Genomic DNA, 21,299 nt, shown 5'->3' on the forward strand with positions numbered 1-21,299 from the left:
GGAAGACAATGTGGTGATTCCTCACAGATCTAGAACTAGAAATACCATTTGACCCAGCCATCCCATTACTGGGTATGTACCCAGAGGATTATAAATCATGCTGCTATAAAGACACATGCACACATATGTTTATTGATCAGCACTATTCACAATAGCAAAGATTTGGAACCAACCCAAATGTCCATCAATGTTAGACTGGATTAAGAAAATGTGGCACATATACACCATGGAATACTATGCAGCCATAAAAAAGGATGAGTTCATGTCCTTTGTAGGGACATGGATGAAGCTGGAAACCATCGTTCTGAGCAAAGTATCACAAGGACAGAAAACCAAACACTGCATGTTCTCACTCATAGGTGGGAATTGAACAGTGAGAACACTTGGACACAGGAAGGGGAACATCACACACCAGGGCCTGTCGTGGGGTGGGGGTAGGAGGAAAGGATAGCATTAGGAGATATACCTAATGCAAATGACAACTTAATGGGTGCAGCACACCAACATGGCACATGTATACATATGTAACAAACCTGCACGTTGTGCACATGTACCCTAGAACTTAAAATATAATAAAATAAATAAATAAAGTAAGAGAAAAAAATAGGGACTTCTCAGAAAACTTCTAATTTATAGATTCCAGCTTAACCATTCTGCAGTTAACTCTTTCTATGAATTAACATAAAAATATCGCAGCAATGTAATTCCTATTTTATGCTTTATTGTTGTTTCATTTGGTTTATCAATGTGATGTTGATATTGGCATAATAGCTAATTACATCAGTATAATTTTGAAATAATGAAGCAAAATTAATCTTTTGCAATATCATTGCCTGGTTTTGTCTCATTCATAACAGGGATAATAGTCATATAACCTAGCACCTCCCAGGGTTATTGAGAGAATCCAGTGACATAATGTCTATGAAAGTAAGGCTCTCTAGAAAGGGTGATGCCCTAAGAGTCAGAATTTATGTAATTATAAATGACCTAACTTTTCTAAACATCAGTTTCTTCTTCAGAAAAACTGGCATAATCTTCTATATAGTGAATGGGTCAAGCTACATCATTTTGAGTTTCCTGTATAACTCAAAATTTTCTGTTTCCCATGGTCTACTTTCAGCATTATTGCAAGAATCAAAGGAAATAGCTGTATTCCATTATGGAAAGAATGTGAAATAGGTTGTCTTTTATATTTTCTAGCAGTATTGAGGTATAATTTGTGAACATTAAATCTATTCATCTGAGTGTTGAATTTGATGAGTTTTGACAAGTGGATATGGTTGTGTAATCACCACTGTAATCATGATGTGGAATATTTTCACCCTTCTAGAAAGTTTCCTTGTTCTCCTTGCAGTCAGCCCTCCCCACCTTAACGCTTGCCCTGGCAACCACTAGTCTGTTTTAGTTTTGCCCTTTCTAGAACTTAATACACTGTAATCATATAGTATATAGTTTTTGTGTATCTGGATTCTTTAGATAAACTTTAAGTGATTCTATCTAATCACTCCCCTCTTAATCGGGGAGAATGTGTTCCAACGTCCCCAGTAATACTTGAAACCACAGATAATACCAAACCATATATATTCTATGTTTTTCTTCCACATACATACATATGATAAAGTTGAAATTATAAATTTGTCACAGTAAGAGATTAACAATAATAATAAAATATGAAAATTATAGTAATATACAATAATAAAAGTTATGTAAATGTGTGCTCTCTCTTAAGAGGATGAGTGCTCTCTCTCTCTTAAAATATCTATTGTATGTAATATTTTCAGACTGATTAACCTTGGGTAACTGAAACCACAGAAAATGAAACCATGAAAATGGGAGGAATATTGTAATACTTTGGAGAATCACCCATATTATTGCGTGTATCAGAAGTTTGCTCCTTTTTAATGCTGGGTATTACTTCATTGTTTGGATAGCCCATAATTTATGTATCTCTTCACCAGTTGATGGACATTTATTTGACTATCAGGAATAAAGCAACAGTGGACATTTATATAAAACAAATCTTTCTGTGGACATACGTTTTCATTTCTTTTAGCTAAATACAGAGCAGTGAAAGTGCTAGACCATATGGTAAATGTATGTTTAACTTTATGAGAAACTGCCAGAGTATTTTCTAAAGTGGCTGTCTCATTTTTGCATTCACATCAGTAATGTCAGTTCCAGTTACTTGACGTTGTCAGTAACACTTGGTATTGTTAGTCCTTTTAATTTTAGACTTCTACTAAGTATGTAATAATGTCTAATTGTTATTTTAATTTTCATTTTTCTAATCGACTAATGAAGTTTTACATTTTTTATGTGCTTTGTCACCATCTGTTTCTCTACCTTGGTTCAGATCTCTGTGCCCATTGTTTGATAGGGTTGTTTTATTGTAGTTATAAGAGTTCTTTAGATATTCTGTATAAGTTCTTTATCCCTTAATATGTATTTTGGAAGTGTGTTCTCTTCGTCTTGACTTGCTGGGGTTTTTTTAATGCATCTTTTGAGAAATGGAAGTTTTAAATTTTGATGAAGTCCAGTTTTTCATTTCAAGAATATTTTGTGATTATTTTTCTCCTATAGAAGAAATCTTTACTCAGATTCACGAAGATCTCTAATATTTTCTTCTATTTTTTTTTCTTTATCCAGTGTTTCATATTTTAACTCTTAAATTAAGGTCTATAGTACATTTTAAGTTATTATTATAGAGGGTAGAAAGTACTGGTTTCTTTTTTTAATATGGATATCTGAATGTTCCAAGACCTTTGTTGAAAATATCATATATGACTACATATATCTGAGACACTTTCTGAATTTTGTTTGATTGATCCATGTGTCTATCCTTAAGCTAATACCACAGTCTTGATTGCTGTAGCTTTATAATAAGCCTAAAATCAGGACACGTAAGTTGTCCAGTTTTGTTCTTCTCAGAATCATTGGCTATTCTAAGTCTTTTGATTTGCCATACAAATTAATAATCCTGTGAACTAATTTTTTTTGAAAAGCTGCTGAGATGTCAATTATTCTTTTCCAGACATCTTTACTCTTTATATTCTGTAGGTAACCGAAAAACAAACTTAGATAGACTAATAGACACAGGAAACAAAGATAAACTTTTGGTATTTGCCATATATGTTATAAACAAGAAATCAGAAAATTGAAATCATATGTAGGCTGGAGATTTTTTAAATTCCCTATGTTTTTAAGAAATGTCCAAGTCAGGATTTCTGAGCATTCTTTTTTGTTTGTTTGTTTGTTTTACAGACAGTATTGCTTTCTGTCACTCAGGCTGAGGTGCAGTGGTGTGATCATAGCTCACTGCAACCTCAAACTCCTGGGCTCAAGCAGTTCTCCTGCCTCAGCCTCCCGAGTAGCTAGAACTATAGGCACATGCCACCATCCCCAGCTAATTTTTTTTGTTTTAATCTCCTGTAGAAATGGAGGTGGTCTTGCTATGTTAGCCAGGCTAGTCTAGAACTCCTGGCCTCAGGCCATCTTCCCAAAGTGCTGGGACTACTGGCATGAGCTACTGCCCCCAGCCCTGAGCGTTCTTTCTACTCCATTTAAGAATTTTGGTAGTTCTCTGGTTTATTCACTTTCTAAAATCCAGCTTATTCTGTAAGGCACTATGTTAATTTTTTGGTCATACTTGGAAATGACACATACTCCTAATAGCTATTGTTCTGGGGACTACTTTTAGAAGCAAGCTGCTTATTTTCATGTACTTCAAGTATAACTTTCTGCCTTAATTTCTTTATGATTATTGTCGCTGATTTGCCTCACCAGAGCCATGTATAAAGATTTTTTTTTTCCATTTGTTATGTTTGAATAGCTGGCCATAAACTGCTTTAACAAATGTCTGTATGAGTAAATTGTACTTTTAGCTAGAAAACAAAACAAACTTCCAGCTTAAAATTTATAAAAACCATAGTGTTCTAATTATAAAGAAAAACTGGAATTTGGAAAATTTTTCCCCTCCTATTTTCCTGCTTCTTTATTGATGTTCTCAGGCCTGTAACTTCTTAAACCTCGAAGTCTTTTTAAACTGAGAGACAGCTGTCCTTATAGTCAAAATCAATCTCATAGATAATTAAATGCTACACTACCACACATTTCCAAACTCTGAAGCATGGATGTTTATAATATGCTTTTATTCCCTCTAAAACAGTCCAACTTTTCAATATACACTATTAATGAATTGAAATATTCATCATAATGCATTAAAATTTTAATCAGTGTTATTTTTAATTAAATGATTTGAACTTGATGAAGAAAAATAAGACCTTTTGTGAAAACAGGATTATGTTCTTAGTAAATAATTGATAAATGTTATAATTCATGATGTGTTTAAACAGACTGGTTTGCCATCATTAAAATATCATATAATACCTACTTTTATGTTTTTCTTCTCTGTTTTAGGTCACAGTGTGAGAAACATCCAGGCCTTTGCAGTTCTTCAGAATGCATTTTTAAAAGCAAAGACCAGCTTCCTTGCCCAAATCATCCTTGATGCTATCACAAATATCTACATGGCTGACAATGCCAATTACTTCATCCTGGAGTCACAGCACACGTTGTCACAGTTTGCAGAGAAGATTTCTAAACTCCCAGAAGTACAAAACAAATACTTTGAGATGCTGGAGTTTGTTGTTTTTAGCTTAAATTATATTCCTTGTAAAGAACTTATTAGTGTCAGTATCCTCTTAAAATCTAGCTCTTCTTATCACTGTAGCATTATTGCAATGAAAACACTTCTTAAGTTTACAAGACATGACTACATATTTAAAGATGTGTTTAGGGAGGTTGGCCTTTTGGAGGTCATGGTAAACCTTTTGCATAAATATGCTGCCCTGTTGAAGGATCCAACTCAGGCACAAAATGAGCAAGGTAAAATATTGTCTGTAATTTTATTTTTGTTTGAAAAGGGGTTCAAAGCAGAGAGTTTTTTGTTCTTGTTCCCATTCTTTGGTTATTGATTTCAATGACTTCCTAATGTGTATTATTGTGACATATTAGTGAACTATATTTTCCAAAATTTACAGGTTCATTCAACCTCTGTTAGGGAATTGAGGAGGAGGAAGCTAGAATTATGTCAGTGTATTGGAGAGAGTTTAAAGGAAGGTAAAAACCGAGGAAGAACTTGTGTGATCCACATGACTAGTATCTACTGCCTTCTGCTTCTAAGAGCGAGTTTTAAAAGCTTCTGAAAATAATCAGATTTATTAATTACAACTAATAAATATAGTTAAATGTATAGTTACTTCAACATGTTTTTATTGTATAGAGAAAATAAGTATATTTAATGATGTTATATACACAATGTATTATCATTGGGTACCTCTCTGATAAATCTGATAAAAGTACAATAGTATCTGGTAGTTAATAAGTATTAAATGTGAATTAATACAGGTTGAATAGGTAACTTTATTCATGACCTTTTCTCTCTTTGGTGAATCAAAATCTAGCATTCTCCTATTGACATCCTTTATTAGGAAAACCCTCTGTGAAGATGATATATTTAACCTTTGTATTTTCATTTTTAATATTTATTAGATAACTGCCACTTGCAAGCATACTGAAATAAAATCTGTTAATGTTGATTTTGAGCCTACTTTTACAAATGTTGGACACATGCATCATTTTAAAGATTATATTATATGTGTCATATTAGGGGTAAAAGTGAATACTGAAGAAATAAAGAAATTATTACAATAAAACTGAATCAAGAAAAAATAAGCTTATCACTTTTGTAATTTGGACCTTTGAATCTTTTTTTAGGGGACTCAAGAAATAATAGTTCAGTTGAAGACCAAAAACACCTGGCTTTATTGGTTATGGAGACCTTGACAGTGCTTCTTCAAGGATCAAACACAAATGCAGGTAATTTAAAAAGCTATAAGCAAATACTTTGGGAGATTACCACTGGTTACATCTTCTGTGGTGATTCTTCCTTCTGAAATCTTCCTGTCACTTAAGAGAAAAAACTATTGATTCAGTTTGGTACCCATCATGTTCCTAAAAATTCAGTACTTTACTTTTGACCATTAGCAGTACCTTGATGACAAAACATATGACATTGTTACTATTTCAAAATGATGTTTAAATTGCTTTTTATAGTGTCTTCTGTTTAAAGTATTCTTCTAATTTTTTACTGGTACACTCTTACTCAAGTAAGTTGCTATTTAATTTTTTCCTAAAATATTTTCTTTACACAGTGATTTAAAAAATATTTTTAGTACTACAAGTTAGAGTATTATAATGTTACGACCTTCAGAAAATACTGAAAAATGATTCTCTAATAAAACGTAACCTCTCCAAGGTTAATTAACTTTACTAAATATTTTGTTTAATTTTGGTCTCAATTTCTCTTTTATCCTTTTCTACCTGTCATTAACAGATAGGCCAACTATATTTATAAAATATCACTCTTGCATTTTAAAAAAGATTACTTGAGATTTTAATTAACATCAAACAACTCTCAGGTAATAAGGTCAGTGCAACTTCAAAGGAATAATGAGGGGAAAATGAGTTCAGATTAGTAGGCTGGTCCCAAATCATAGGGAGCTTTTTAGGCCATGGTAAGGAGCTTGAATTATATTTTAAGTGTTATGGAAAGCCAGGGATGAATGAACCCCATGCACTTGCATGACTGCCTGAATGCAGAGAAATTCAGCATTCATCATGTTTTAAATATATTGTGTATCCCAGGTACCATGCTAGCTAGGTGTTAGAATAACACCTAGATGCCAAGGTAAGATCGTTCTTGCTCCCCGGGAATTAGAATCTAGTGAAGAAAATGTAGACACATAATTATAAAAGTAATTAGTTTAATACAACTTTGGCAAATGCCAAGACTTGAATGAATTTAACAGGTAATTGAAGCAATGAGTATGATGACTTTAAATTGATACTGTAGTAACATTTTGTCTATGGCATAATGCATAATCTTATTTCCACTAACTAGGTTTAGTTAACTGAGGTACTCAGAAACATAATAAAGATACACTAACAGGAATTTGCTTTGCAAATTAACTTTCCTTGAGTAGACCTAGAAGTTGCACAGGAAGAGATTGGACAATTGGAGAGTTTACTCTGTGTGACTAAAAGTCACTTAGTACATCTCCCAAAGTGCCAAACACTTTCATACAATTCTTTTCAGTTTTTCTCTTCCTAATAGGAAAGAGATTACTAGCTCTGTGATGTTAGGCACAAAGCAGTGCTTTACTCACAGTTTAAGTATTAAATAATATTAGCCATTATGATTATCTAGTGGGTCCTTACTGACAACTGGGAGGTAACTAAACAGGCCTTCAGGTAATGAAAGGCTGTCACAAATTCCATGTGCTGAATCTCGAGCACATGGCTTAGACTGACTTCATGATCATACAATTTTTATGAAGTTAGCAAATAGAAAGCCACTAAGCAGAGAGGGCAGTGTCTGCTATAGCAGAATACACTGTTTCAGTGAACGTTTATTGAAACACAGGAGAAAATCCAATAGTCATGAAAGACCAAATATAAATAATAATAGTAAGACTGTTTGTTATAAACCATAATAGAGATATAAACAAGATGTCCTAAAAATGTAAGGGATAGAAGAATTACTTAGAGGAAATACTAATTAGTCATTTCAATCACTGGGCCCATTTTTTTAATACTGGAGGATGATATTAATATTTGATGTGAGAACAGTATCACTTGTGAGCAGGATCACAGGCTTACAGAGCTGGGCTGTGTAGGCATACATCCTTTTCTGTTGCTTACTAGCTGTATGACTTTGACTGCCTTACTTCTATATGGTAGGGGATGAGTATTAAGTAAGTCAATCTGTGTAAAGGCTTTGGAGCAGTAACAATGACACATGCTTTCTGTTACAGAATTTGTCACTTTTTGTTCTTATGCTCTACCTATGCAACAAAACATGTTGGTCCCTTGTAATTTTTCCCATGGTGGAATAATTTATTCCTTTTCTTTCTTGCTACTATTTTGGAAGCCATGTTCATTTAAATTTCCTTTATTTAGGCTGTTGTTCCTCTGAAAGCCTTTTACATAAGTTGATTACAATATAGAGTCTCCTGGGGTTTACCTAAGAGACTTCTGAATATTCTAGATTTTGAGAGCTTGGGCATGGTGAACATATCACGGCATTAATCTTGCATTAAGAAAATGTAGAGAAAATTTGCGTATACCTTTGCTGACAACCTGCTGTGCAAATTTGTATTGTAATTTAAAAGGTGAAATCATTGGGTAGGTTTTATTTACATTATTTTGTGTTACTTTACGAAAAATAATTGAATGTTAATTTATCCGACTTGTCTCAGAATATTTTAAAGTAGCCATTATTGGACTTTTTTTCCTTCCTTCAAGGAATTTTTCGAGAATTTGGAGGTGCAAGATGTGCACATAATATAGTAAAGTACCCTCAATGCCGGCAGCATGCCCTGATGACTATCCAGCAGCTGGTGCTCTCTCCAAATGGGGACGATGACATGGGCACTCTCCTGGGGCTAATGCATTCAGCCCCACCGACGGAATTGCAGTTGAAGACTGATATTTTAAGGGTAAGTTTGATAAATGTGTTTCCCCTCTTTTACTACTAAAATCTGTGGTTATTTTAAAATGATCTATATTTAAGTTAGAGGCAGGGAAATTTAAAAAATCAAAATTACCCAGAAAACCTCACAACTTTGTGCACATTAGGAATTTGGAAAAACTCCAGTCATTTATGTCTTTCAGTATATATTTAACTTACTGCTGATAAACCTTTGCAGTAATTATCTTGACTTATTGGAACTCTTAAATTAAATATTAGTGAAGTATAGGATCTTAATAAATATTAAATATATATATTTTCTGTTCAATTGAATTCACTCATAGTGTTATGCATCTGTGAAATGAAATGCTAGATTTGACATTATATACACATGCATGCATATATGTATGTATGTAAGTAATGGATATCCTAGTAGATATCAAACAATATACCAGAAGTTTTACATATGCTTTTATCATTTACTCCTTAGCAATATTGTAAAGTAAGTAGCCCCCTGTTTTGCAGATGAGAAAACTTAGGTTTAAAGAAATATATAACGTATATTGTTTACGTAAGTGACTTTTAGTTAGTAGAACTGACCCCCAGATTTCAATACCCATTTTATTTCCACAGCACCATTGTTTTACACAGACTTATACACTCACATTCTCTCATATTACTGAAATCATTGATACTGTAAGAAATGATATGTAAGAAATTTTTAGAATCAAAATATAATCAAATGTTTCACTTTCATTTAGAAGTGAATTTAGTAATGCAAGTAAGGTGTAATGGAAAAGTAAAGACTATTAAATATTAAATGATATATTTTAAAAAATTCCAAGTTCCAGATATAATAGTAGCTAACATTTATTGACTGCGTTCTATTAGTACTATTGTATGCATTTATGTGCATCTACTTATTTAATCCTTATGATAAAAATAAATACTATTAGTGTCCCTGCTTTACATATTACAAACTGAAACACAGACTGGTTAAAAAATTTTCCCAAGTTGTGTATGCCTAGTAGGTAGAGGAGCCTTGATCTGAACCCATGTAGTCTCTTTATAAAGCTGTGCTTTTAACTTATGTGCGGTGAATAATAGTTGTTTTAATAAAAAGAGACATAGCCTTCTCTTTTTGTGACTAAAAACCTGCTCTTGTATTTAAATAATATCTGAGTAAAGTGAGAGAAGTCCATTAAAATTTATGTTCTTTAATTTATTGATTGACGCAAGGTTTCTAAATACAATTTTCCATTATAAGGATTCAGGCCTCCTTGGTGAAATGCTTGATTCCAGGACTAGGGCAGAGAAAGAAACAAAATAAGCCTAAAACATTTCAGTTAGCCTTTAAAAAGTAAAGAAGAGATCAAAGAAAATAATTAAGTACAATCAAACAAATAAATGAGAGAAAAGGAAAATCTCTTATTTATAGTCAAAAGTCAAAGAAAATCACCATTATGAACTATCATAGTAATAATTGGTTCAGGTAAAATTCATCACTGGCTACTAAAGACAGTAGATGAAAGTTTTAGAAATGAAGGGATTTTTGCGTAGTCTTAAATTGTGTCCTCAAAAGATATTTCTTAATTTCGAGTGCTAAAATATTAGCTTTACAGTGGACCCTACCTTAACTAAATGATCAGCATTAACTTTGCCAGTGATGGACAAATAAACAGCATACACCTCCTGATATGAAGCACATAGAAAAATTCATCTCATTTTTGTAGTTTTTCCTCCTAAAAGTATATAATATGAATCTGATTATTAGAAAACATCACATAAATCCTAATAGGAGAACATTCTATGAAATAACTGGCCTAAACTCTTAAAAAAAAATGAAATGAAAAATGACTTAGGAACTGTTCCAGAAAGTAAAGAGGTTGAAGTGACTACTGAATGTAGTACATGAACTTGAATTTTCCTTTGTTATGGAGAATATTATTGGGATATGGAAAAAACACAAGATCTGTAGATAAAATAATTGCATTATTTCAATGTTAATTTTCTATTTTGAGCATTGTACTGTGAGTAGTAAGAGAATTCTATTTTTTGAAAAACACACTGAAGCTTTTAGGGGAAAAGGGAAGTGGAGAGAGAGAAATTAAGTAATATGGTAATTTTTCAAGAATCCGAATGAAGGATATCTGTGAATTCTTTCAACTGATTATGCAGTTTTTCTTCAAGTCTAAAATGACATTAAAATAATAACAGACAAACCAGTGTGTTTAACCTTGCTTGCTTCCAAGGCCCTTGTGACCCGATCTCCCTCTCCTCTGACGACTTCTACTAGTACTCTCACCTGTGGATGAGGAAGACATTATTTTTCCTCTACCTGCTGAGTTCTTAGCTAGGACAGACTGGTGTTACAAAAGACAAATTAACAAGAGAAAAACAAGCAGAAGTTTATTAACATGTGTACCTCATATGTGCATGGGAGACAACCAGGGAAAGATGACTAATTCTCAAAGAGGTGGCTTAGAACTCCATTTTATATGGTAGTCCCCCCATATCTTCAGGGAAATACATTCCAAGACCCCCAGAAATGTCTGAAACTGCAGATAGTATGGAACCCTATATATACTATGTTTATACCTGTGATAATGTCTAATTTATAAATTAGGCACAGTAAGAGATTAACAACAATAACCAATAATAAGATAGAATAATTATAACAATATGCCAGTGTCCCTACTCTTGTGCTTTGGTGCCACTATTAAGTACAATAAGGGTTATTTGAACACAAGCACTGGGAAACCTCCACAGTTGCTCTGATAACCGAGACTATACTCAGTGACTAATGGGCAGGTGGCTTATACAGTATATGTACACTGGACACGGGGATGAGTCACAGTGGTGTGGGGCAGTGTGAGATTTCATCATGTTACTCTGAACGATACACAATTTAAGACTTTTGAATTGTTGTTTTCATTCAATATTTTCAGGCCAAGTTTGAGCACAGGTAACTAAAATGAAGGAAAGCAAAACTGCAGAGAAGGGGGACCACTGCGTAGCATTCTCCACAAAGAACCGTACATTTTTAGAGAAATGATGACATAAAGAGAAAGGACTCTAGGGATATCTAATTGTGGGAAGGCAAATAAATGGTAGATAAAGAATAGTTGGTAGTTTGTTTTGTGCATTTATTTGCTGTCTCCAGGCTGAGAAGGGTCTGACTTCATCAAATAGGGAATGGCAGAGAGTTTTCTTATATCTACTTCTTCTCAGTTGCCTTCAACTGAAAATAATCCTTATGCCAAAGTGGCATCTTTTGAGGTGGCATATACTAGTTTCCTACATGCCCATTTCAGCCACAGACATTACAGGAGTTATTACTTCTATTTTCTTTTACTTTTATTCAATTAAATGCTTCATTGGTAATGAAAAAATAGCATTTCTTTCTTTATGCTGTTACATATTTCATCATGTTTTGATGGTGTATAATGACAATTTTGAATATGCATCTTAAAAGCAAGATTAATCTCACCACAATTTATCTCTTAGACAAAAAGGATATCCACATGAATGTCAATATTTGAAGAACATTTTGTATTTGAAGGAATTGTTGGGAGAATATAGATGGCGTCAAAAGATGCTAAGGTTGCCAACTTTTTTAACATACCATTTTCTCCTCTTTTGGTACCTTATTAATTGGATTTTTAAAATATTGGTAAGCCAACAAGAAGTAGTTGACTGACCCATAATTTTGAGGCAGTGCTCTGGTTAATGTTAGTAACTGATTCTCAGGCTGGAAGAGGGCAGTAGAGGGTCGTGATATTTTGCATTTACAGATTTCCAGGGTATAAATACTCGCATTGTGGCCCATTCAATCAACTAATGTGCCACTGAATGTAGACTGGAAAGAGATGCACAGTAGTACACCATTATATAGCATTTCCTCATGCAGATATGCAAAAGCATAGATAATAGTAAAACTCAGAAAATAATTAGAAACTGATGAGTTTTGAGTATTACTTTTGTCTTTAAAATATTTAGTTGTAAATTTATTACTTAATTTTAAATTATGATTGTACGTTTAACAACTGACTTACAAAATTCCTGAAAATACAGTACTTGACCTCTTGAGAGCTGGTATGAGCTAGCTCTGGCATTCTGCTTTGAAGGGATAAAGTAGTGTTGTGTGCCAGTAGGGAAAATTTGGGTTCTCAGTTTCAATTTCCATTTTTATTTCATTCAGAATTGCCTCTTAGTTCCTCCATTCAACTGACATATACCACAAACCTATGTAATTTAATTTGTAATTATTTATACGCAAACCTGACATTCCATGACATGTCATGGAAATTCTCCTGATGCACAAATTTGAATTGTATGAATTGTATTTATGCAAATATAAATAATATATAGCTGATTTTGTCTTATTAACCAAGCAGCCTCTAGATCTCATTGCAACTTTGGTGTTTGCTACTCCTCATCATTTATTGATGTAAGTGGGAAGTTACATTATTCATGGTATTTGAAATTTTTCAAATACTGAGATTGTGCTGGGATAATGTCAGAGCGCCAACAGATACCAATTTTGAGGAAATAGGAGGTGGGCCTGTCCAGAAGTACATAATATAAATTATTGGACTAAAGATTCATAAGCAGCAGTTTTTCTAACCTCAGTCATAATTCTAACCAGTGATAGCATTTTGTACATGTTACTTTAACTTTGAACTCACCCCTCCTCATCTATAAAATAATACTTGTCATATTTTTCTCCCAGTATGTTTTTGAAAATTGATGACAGTGATAGGCTTATATGCCAGGCACTTCTCTAAGTGTTTTTACATGTATTTCCTTTGAGGCTAGTTATTGTTGTTTCCATTTTACATAAGAGGAAACTGTGACACAGAAAGGTTAAGTAACTGGGATGGTTAAATGCTTTTTAATGTTGGAGTCGGAATATGACCCCAAGCATTCTGAGTTCAGCCGTCTTCAGGCTATGTTATAAGGAGTGTGTGTGTTTGCACCCACGCATACGTGTGTGTGTGTTGGTTAAAAAGTCTTTTGTTAATATGAGATATTTTAAGTATTAATACAGTTTATTAAATTTGACAATATAGGGAAACTATATTGTTACCAGATGCTAAAATGGAAATTTATTGATTAAAGACTATTGGAAGGAGTACATTGTTTCTATATTTTATTTACATACATATTGCATATTTTCTGTCTTTTAAAATATTAAGGCATATATATGAACAATGAAATCTTCATAACTTCTGAAGCAGTGTATGTCAAAAGGTGACTAATATATTAATACAGGTTGAGCATCCCTCATCCAAAAACCTGAAATTCAAAATGCTACAATCTTTTTGAGTGCTGACAAGTGGAAAATTCCACACCTGACCTCATGTGATGATAAGTTGCATGAACAAAATTATTTAAAATACTGTATAAAATTACCTTCAGGCTATGTGTATAAGGTATATATGAAACATACATGAATTTTATGTTTAGATTTGGGTCCCATCCCCAAGATAACTTACTGTATATGTGCAAATATTCCAAAATCTGAAACTTTTCTGGTCCCAAATACTTTAAATAATGGATACTCAACCTGTATGTAGCCTTTTCATTCTTCAGATACCATTAGAAATGTGTGAGATCTTTTAATAAAATGACTTTTTTCAAATGCAATGATTGGACAGATTAGAAATTATATCTTAAGTAATAGTAAATACCCATTGTGCTACAATTAATGAAACAGAGGGCAAAGGAGTCCACTGTATCCATAAAAAAGATTTCAGATTGCTGTTTGGGGCATAATGTCATGATTAAGTGCAAGAGTAGGGTAATTAGACTGCCTAGGTTTAAATTCTACCTTTATTATTATATAAGTTGTATAGTCTTTGGAGAGTTATTTTACCACATTGGGCCTCAATTCCTTATCTATAAAGTGGAAATAATAATAGTACCTTACACACAGGATTGTTGAAAGGATTAAATAAGATAGTGCATAAAAGTACCTAGAATGCCTAGTACATAGCAAGTACCTGATAAAATATTAGGTGATTTTGTAATGTGTTTTTTAAAATCATAAGCTGGCCAGGGCGGTGGCTCACGGCTGTAATCTCAGCACTTTGGGAGGCAGAGGTGGGTGGGTCACTTGAGGCCAGGAGTTTGAGACTAGCGTGGCCAATATGGTGAAATCCCATCTCTACTAAAAATATAAAAAATTAACTGGGCATGGTTGTGCGTGCCTGTAATCCTAGCTACTCAGCAGGCTGAGGCAGGAGAATTGCTTGAACCCAGGAGGTGGAGGTTGCAGTGAGTCAAGATGGCACCCCAGGACTCCAAGTTGGGTGATAGAGCATGACTCTGTTTTTGTTTTTGTTTAAAAAAAATATATATCATAAGTTAAAATTATGACAGTTCAGAAAGTAAATATTTGATTTACTTATGTACTTCAGGTTTTCTTTCTTAAAGCTTACAGCTGTTTTGGGAAAGATCATACTTTCAGCCCTCAGGCTTCAGTTCATTTTGGAAAAGAGAATGTTTAATAAGTCTTCTGAAGTGAATCTTCTTTCTAAAGAATGAATGTGGTCACTTTATAGGAGACAAAAGACCTCAGATCTTGGCTGCCCCGACCATCTCTCTGATCCCTTCTAGAATTAATCAGTTTCTATACACATAGTCATAAGTTTTCATGATTGTGTAAAACTAGATTAGAAGATGTATTTTACTTACTTTGTAAAGTCACTGAATTCATTGATGTCATAATCAATTAAAGACTCTGGAAAAGCTCTTCAACCAATATTTGGATATAGCTTTATTCTATCAAAGAAATATGTGATATTGTTTCCTAAAATTACCTTCAGCATTTAATGTGACATTTTTTAATTAGCAAAATATTTGATATGCTTTATAGGACCGTTTATTGGGTAAATTTTACAAGCATGTCAGATTCACAGAATGTACAACCTCCATATACATGCTAGTGGTTTGTTTTTTTAATTACGTGTATTTTCATTTGTTTTTTTCTTTTGTCTCCTGTAGGCCCTCCTGTCGGTCCTTCGAGAAAGCCATCGTTCAAGAACAGTTTTTAGGAAAGTTGGAGGATTTGTGTACATTACATCCTTGCTCGTTGCTATGGAAAGATCTTTGAGCTGTCCACCCAAGAATGGCTGGGAGAAAGTGAACCAGAATCAAGTATTTGAACTTCTTCACACTGTGTTCTGCACGTTGACTGCAGCAATGCGCTATGAGCCAGCCAACTCTCATTTCTTCAAAACAGAGATTCAGTATGAGAAGTTGGCAGATGCTGTTCGATTTCTTGGCTGCTTCTCAGACCTAAGAAAAATAAGCGCCATGAATGTCTTCCCCTCAAATACACAGCCATTTCAAAGACTTTTAGAGGAAGATGTAGTCTCAATAGAATCAGTGTCACCCACGTTACGGCACTGCAGTAAACTTTTTATTTATCTTTACAAAGTAGCCACAGATTCTTTTGACAGGTATGGCTCTGCTCTGTCCTCTGAATTAAAGGGTGTATACTAAGCATGACTTCAACGTTAAGACTTGAATTATGAGTTAATCCCAAAGAATATGAAAGTAGATGAATCTTTTCTCCTGTTTGTTTGAGGTGTATCACTTTATTTTTGAATATTACTCTTGCTCTGGTATTGTTTTTTTAGCATGGAAGCCTGTGTGCTATTTGTAAATTCAGGTTCAATTAGTTCTCATTGCAGTTACTGGAACAGATTCTATGAAGTTTCCTTTAATGATCGTGTTTACTATTGTCTTTTTTCTTTTTAGCCTTAAAAGGTGCATCTGGACTTACTGATATGTGTTATCAACAGAACATCATTATGATTATTCTTATTTCCAGACACATACTCCATCATTCTCTACATTTCATACTCCTCAAAAAATGATGTAGTTCCCAAAGAGAGATGTCAGTGTCTTGAACCATCAAGTTCAAGAGGCCATCAGACTCAGTATTTACTCATTCCTTTATGAAATAAGTACTTAACAAAACCTGCTGCATGCCAAGTCACTGTGCTAGGCATTGAGGATTCAGCTCTGTACAGGGCTGTCTTAGTCCTTGTTGTCTTTTAGCTAAAATACAGACACATAAATAAACAATTACCTATAGTGTGACAAATTCTACAATGGGGAAATATAGGGTTCTCGGAGATTGTAGGAGAGCCACTTCATCTAGATCACTTATTTTCAGTGCTTCAACTGTGTTTTCAATGAAGATGTCACTTTGAAAATAATACTTCTAATTTATGCCCCAAGCGTTATTGCTTTTAACAGTTACCATAGTTTTACTACCTAAAATAAATGAACTGCCCTCATAAATAGACCATGTAACTCCACTGGACAGAGCTTATAATAGGTTTTGTGTCCTTTTCTGTGGAATATCTGCTTTGAAGTATCAACTGAGATATTTCTTCCTTCTTAACAAGATTTCTTAGTCCTCAGTATTTACATTTAAAAATCTAAACAACTATGACAAAAATTATAAAAATTTTTTTTCTTTAAACTTCTGCTTTTCCCTATCTCGAAATAAAATGCACACATATGGTTAACTTATAGGAAACACAGGACAGTGTAGTGTTCTAGGAATGAGCTATATAAATTTGTGTATTCAGATTCAACCTCTTTTCCCTTGATTTCTTCTTATCCTAGTTAGAATATGTCATTTTTAGTCACTGTCAAAAATAGGGCCTAGAGCACCCTGTTTAACAGATGTGTTAAATGTTAACATGAATGGAATAAGCATCTGCCGTGAGCATGCTTTTCTGTTTCATTCAGTGCATGTGTTGTAGTCTTGTTCCTTGTTCCTGCTGAATATGGAGGATGTTCCTTATTAAACTTTTACTGGCATTTCTTGTGAAACTAACCAACTGCCAACCTGGTGTTCTCTTCTTCTAACCTCTCTAAACCACCCTGTCTGTTTTGTGTCTGTAGTCGTGCAGAACAGATCCCTCCTTGCCTGACAAGTGAGTCTTCTCTCCCCTCTCCTTGGGGTACACCAGCTTTGTCCAGGAAAAGGTACTGATCATATAAGAGAAGTCAGTCTCTATTTGTGTGGGGTTTCTTTTTTTCTGTGCTTATTTATGTTAACATGGTGATTGTGTTTTGTGATTTCAGTTTTGTTTTTTTTTTAACTTTTGGGTTTTGGGGGGTGTTTTTAGGTTTTAAAAATACCAATTTTTCTTATATACATGAGAGTAAAATGTGTTGATGCTATGAAACTATGAAGGACATAATTTTGTCATCCAACTTTTTTATACTAAACTACACATTTTGGTTATAGAAAAAACATGTCTTTTATTAAAAATAAGTTAGAAAAGTGGACTTAATGTGTCTAAGTAGAGTACTTTTCCACTTTTTTTATTTTTCTTTTTTTTAATTATTATTTTTTACTTTAAACATTGGGATCATTCTTTGGTTTTTACTATTATTCCAAAACGAATTTCATAGCATTGGAAGGAAATGTGTATTTTCTCCATCAGATTCAACCAATTGAAGTATGTTGCTGTTATGAAAAATGCTCACAGCTAAACTTTGAAAAAGTTAATAAAAAACCCACCCCAATACTTTGATCAGTTCTTTGTAAATCTCTAAGCTGATCTAGTTGTTCTTTTCAAAACTACCTTTAAAAAAATTCTACTCAAATTTTTAAAAACTGCAGTTGATTGACGGAAGTATAGTTAAGATCCACATAAGATTACATTTGCAGCCCAACCATCAAATGATTATGGTCTGCAGTTGGCCCCAAATACTTCATTCTTTCTCCTGTTTTCCTCATAACCAAAAATAAGTCCTTAACTCTTACATTAATATTCTTTCATTGCGGCTTTTAAAAAATGAATCCCAAGGTGCTGCTATATTGTTGTTTTAATCTTATTACTATTGTTCAGATTTTGAAATTCGAAGACAGATGGAGTTAGTACATCAAAAGTATTTGTTATGGATTCTGTATTTCAACGTGTTTGCATAGTAATATTAGGTATATGAAAAGATGCAATTTCCTTTTTCTCTTAAATTTACACTTATAGCTTACTTTGCACAGCAAACCGTGGCATAGTTCAGAATAGTCTTAAATGAATATAGGGTTGTTCAGTATATTTGTGCTTAAAAACTGCAATTTCTTTTTTAAAAAAAGAGCTCTTCCTAATTCGAAGAATGATAAACTAGGTAAATTCAAGTTGATATCATGTGTTTTTCTGTTGCTAAAATGGTCGAGGTAAAAAACAATGTGTGTTTGAAAATTTGTGTTTGCTCATGAGCCCTAGAAATTACTAAATGTTAGAGAAATAATTTCAATTAGTAAATAGTTTAAATTACTAAAAATCACAATTTAAAAATATGGTGATTATGTCATAATGAGTAATGCCTTAAAATTTGCTGTTTAAAAACATTTAGTCCTTTTTAAGTATTAACCAAATACCACAAAATAGAAATACACAGATTAAAAGGATACTTAAAAAAATACATCAGGGCCAGTTGCAGTGGCTCACGCCTGTAATCCTAACATTTTGGGAGGCCGAGGCGGGCGGATTGCCTGAGGTCAGGAGTTCAAGACCAGCCTGGCAACACAGTGAAACCCCCTCTCTACTAAAATACAAAAAAAAAAAAAAAGCCAGCATGGCAGTGTGCGCCTGTAATCCCAGCTACTCGGGAGCTGAGTCAGGAGAACTGCATGAACGCAGGAGGTAGAGGTTGCAGTGAGATCACTCCACTGCCCTCCAGCCTGGACTACAGAGTGAGACTCCATTTCCAAAAGTACATCAGAACTTTCTATTTATTTAAATGGTAATTTGACAAAGAGAAAACAGCATTTTATTTTTATTCTTAAAGAGTTACTTATGGCCTTAAATCAAAAACATATTGTCATAATTTGCAGTGTAGCTCCATGTAGAGATACCAGGTCTTTGACTTAAGGGAAGACTGTCACTAAATCAGTAAAGCTAGTTGATTGAGCCCTAATCCGTGTGAATTCTCCATGATCCTTACAAGTTGACATTCCCTCAAGGACAGAAAGCTCCTGATACTGTTCATGCTAATACTAAGATCATTGTTGACATTTTCAGGTTGCCATTCTATTCAGCTTGCATACATTTTGCTCAGCGGTAAGAATCATAAGCTAGTAAAGAATATAATGTTTTTACTTCACAAATTCAAGTCTAGTAACTTGAAATTAGAATTTAAGTCACACTATTTCTAGAAACTCTCAACAAATTACATCAGCTTATAGACATCTTTTTCTTGTAGCAAAACATATTGGTTTTGTTGGCAAAAGGATAAACCAAAATTTAACTGTGTTTTTATGGCTTGTGGAACACTCTCAGATGCTAAGGATGTTTTGAACTTGTGATACTTGTCTGACATGTAGTATCCAGGAGATTTTTCTCTAATTATTTTAAGAATTGGGGGAAAATGAACTAGCTGACTTTATATTTGGAAAATTAAAACTCATAACCTTTTTCATTGTTCATTATTCAGAAGGAATAATGGAACAGAATTATAGCTGAACAGTGTTCAATCAGAGTTAGAAGAAGTGAATACAAAATAATAATCAGAACTCTACAGAATATGACTGCAGTGGAGCAAAAGGTGACAAGTACTTGTTATCCTTCAAACATGAGATCCATTATTTAGTGCCTCTACACACCTGATAAGTTAAGCAAAGCAGATTCAGAATTTAAATATTATGTATTCCCCGGAGAGGTGGATGAATCTTAAATATATATGAGAATTTAGGTTGAAATATTAAATAGCAACCAAATTATGAAATGTAATTTTATCCTATCTTTGGAAATGTTTAGTTCTTGCTTGGGAATTAACCATTTAATGAGCTTACCGTAATTCCAGAATTTAAAAAGTGATACCTACGGTGATACCTAGATGACTTAATCAGAATTAATTTTGTATAATACCTGTTGTAATACACCTAATTTTAGTTAATAAATACCGTGTTTTAGACATCAGCAATGTTTGCAATTTTTTCTGGTTTGAAAACAATGAATGTAATTCCTTTTTCAGAATATTGTTTTCTTAGATTAAAAAAAGTACTACTGTAATAATTGTATACAGGTTGAGTGTTTCTTGTTCAAAACACTTGGTACCAGTATTGTTTTGATTTCCAGCTTTTTGGATTTTGTAATATTTGCAATATATATAATGAGATATCTGTGGGACCCAAGTCCAGACACAGAATTTATTTATGTTTCATATACATCTTATACAAGTAGCCAGAAGACAATTTTATGTAATATTTTTAATAATTTTGTACATGAAACAAAGTTTTGACTCTGTTTTGACTCTGACCCATCATATAAGGTCAGATGTGAAATTTTCTACTTGTGGCATCATGTGGGTGCTTAAAAAGTTTTGGATTTTGGAGCATTTCAGATTTCAGATTTTTGGATTAGGGATACTCAACCTGTGTTAGTAAAGAGTTCAGTGTCCAAAGATATAAAGATTTCTTCCTGAGTGTATCAGTAATTTAAATCCAAATCTCATCAAATCTGTCAATTTAGAAATGATTTTGGAAGGCCTATAACTAAAATAGACAATTAGAATCTATGCATATGTGTGTGTATGCAATGAAAACATTTTTAATGAAATTTTGGAATTCAGTGGTTATTTCTGATACATGCTAGGTAAATTATGAATCTGTTTTCTAGACGGATCAAAATATTTAAAATAATAAAGGGAGCAATATAGGAGTAGGATAACTGTTGGTAATACACATTTTGAAATATTTTTCTTAGTAAGTTTAGAAATTAAATCTTTTTGAATG

The 21,299-nt window shown here is 33.3% G+C and overlaps 1 protein-coding gene across 1 annotated transcript in view; it reads left to right on the forward strand.

Moving 5' to 3' along the window:
- The window catches only part of WDFY3 (WD repeat and FYVE domain containing 3), a 309,424-nt gene that overhangs the window by 158,060 nt on the left and 130,065 nt on the right, over nt 1–21,299 (forward strand). Inside the window, exons 11-15 of the mRNA XM_025385326.1 lie at nt 4,417–4,884; nt 5,776–5,877; nt 8,365–8,558; nt 15,539–15,996; nt 17,459–17,542. Coding sequence (XP_025241111.1) covers nt 4,417–4,884; nt 5,776–5,877; nt 8,365–8,558; nt 15,539–15,996; nt 17,459–17,542 — 1,306 coding nt within the window. The remainder of the gene's footprint in view (nt 1–4,416; nt 4,885–5,775; nt 5,878–8,364; nt 8,559–15,538; nt 15,997–17,458; nt 17,543–21,299) is intronic.

The sequence above is a fragment of the Theropithecus gelada genome, chromosome 5 (genome assembly GCF_003255815.1).
Source record: "Theropithecus gelada isolate Dixy chromosome 5, Tgel_1.0, whole genome shotgun sequence".
NCBI lineage: Eukaryota > Metazoa > Chordata > Mammalia > Primates > Cercopithecidae > Theropithecus > Theropithecus gelada.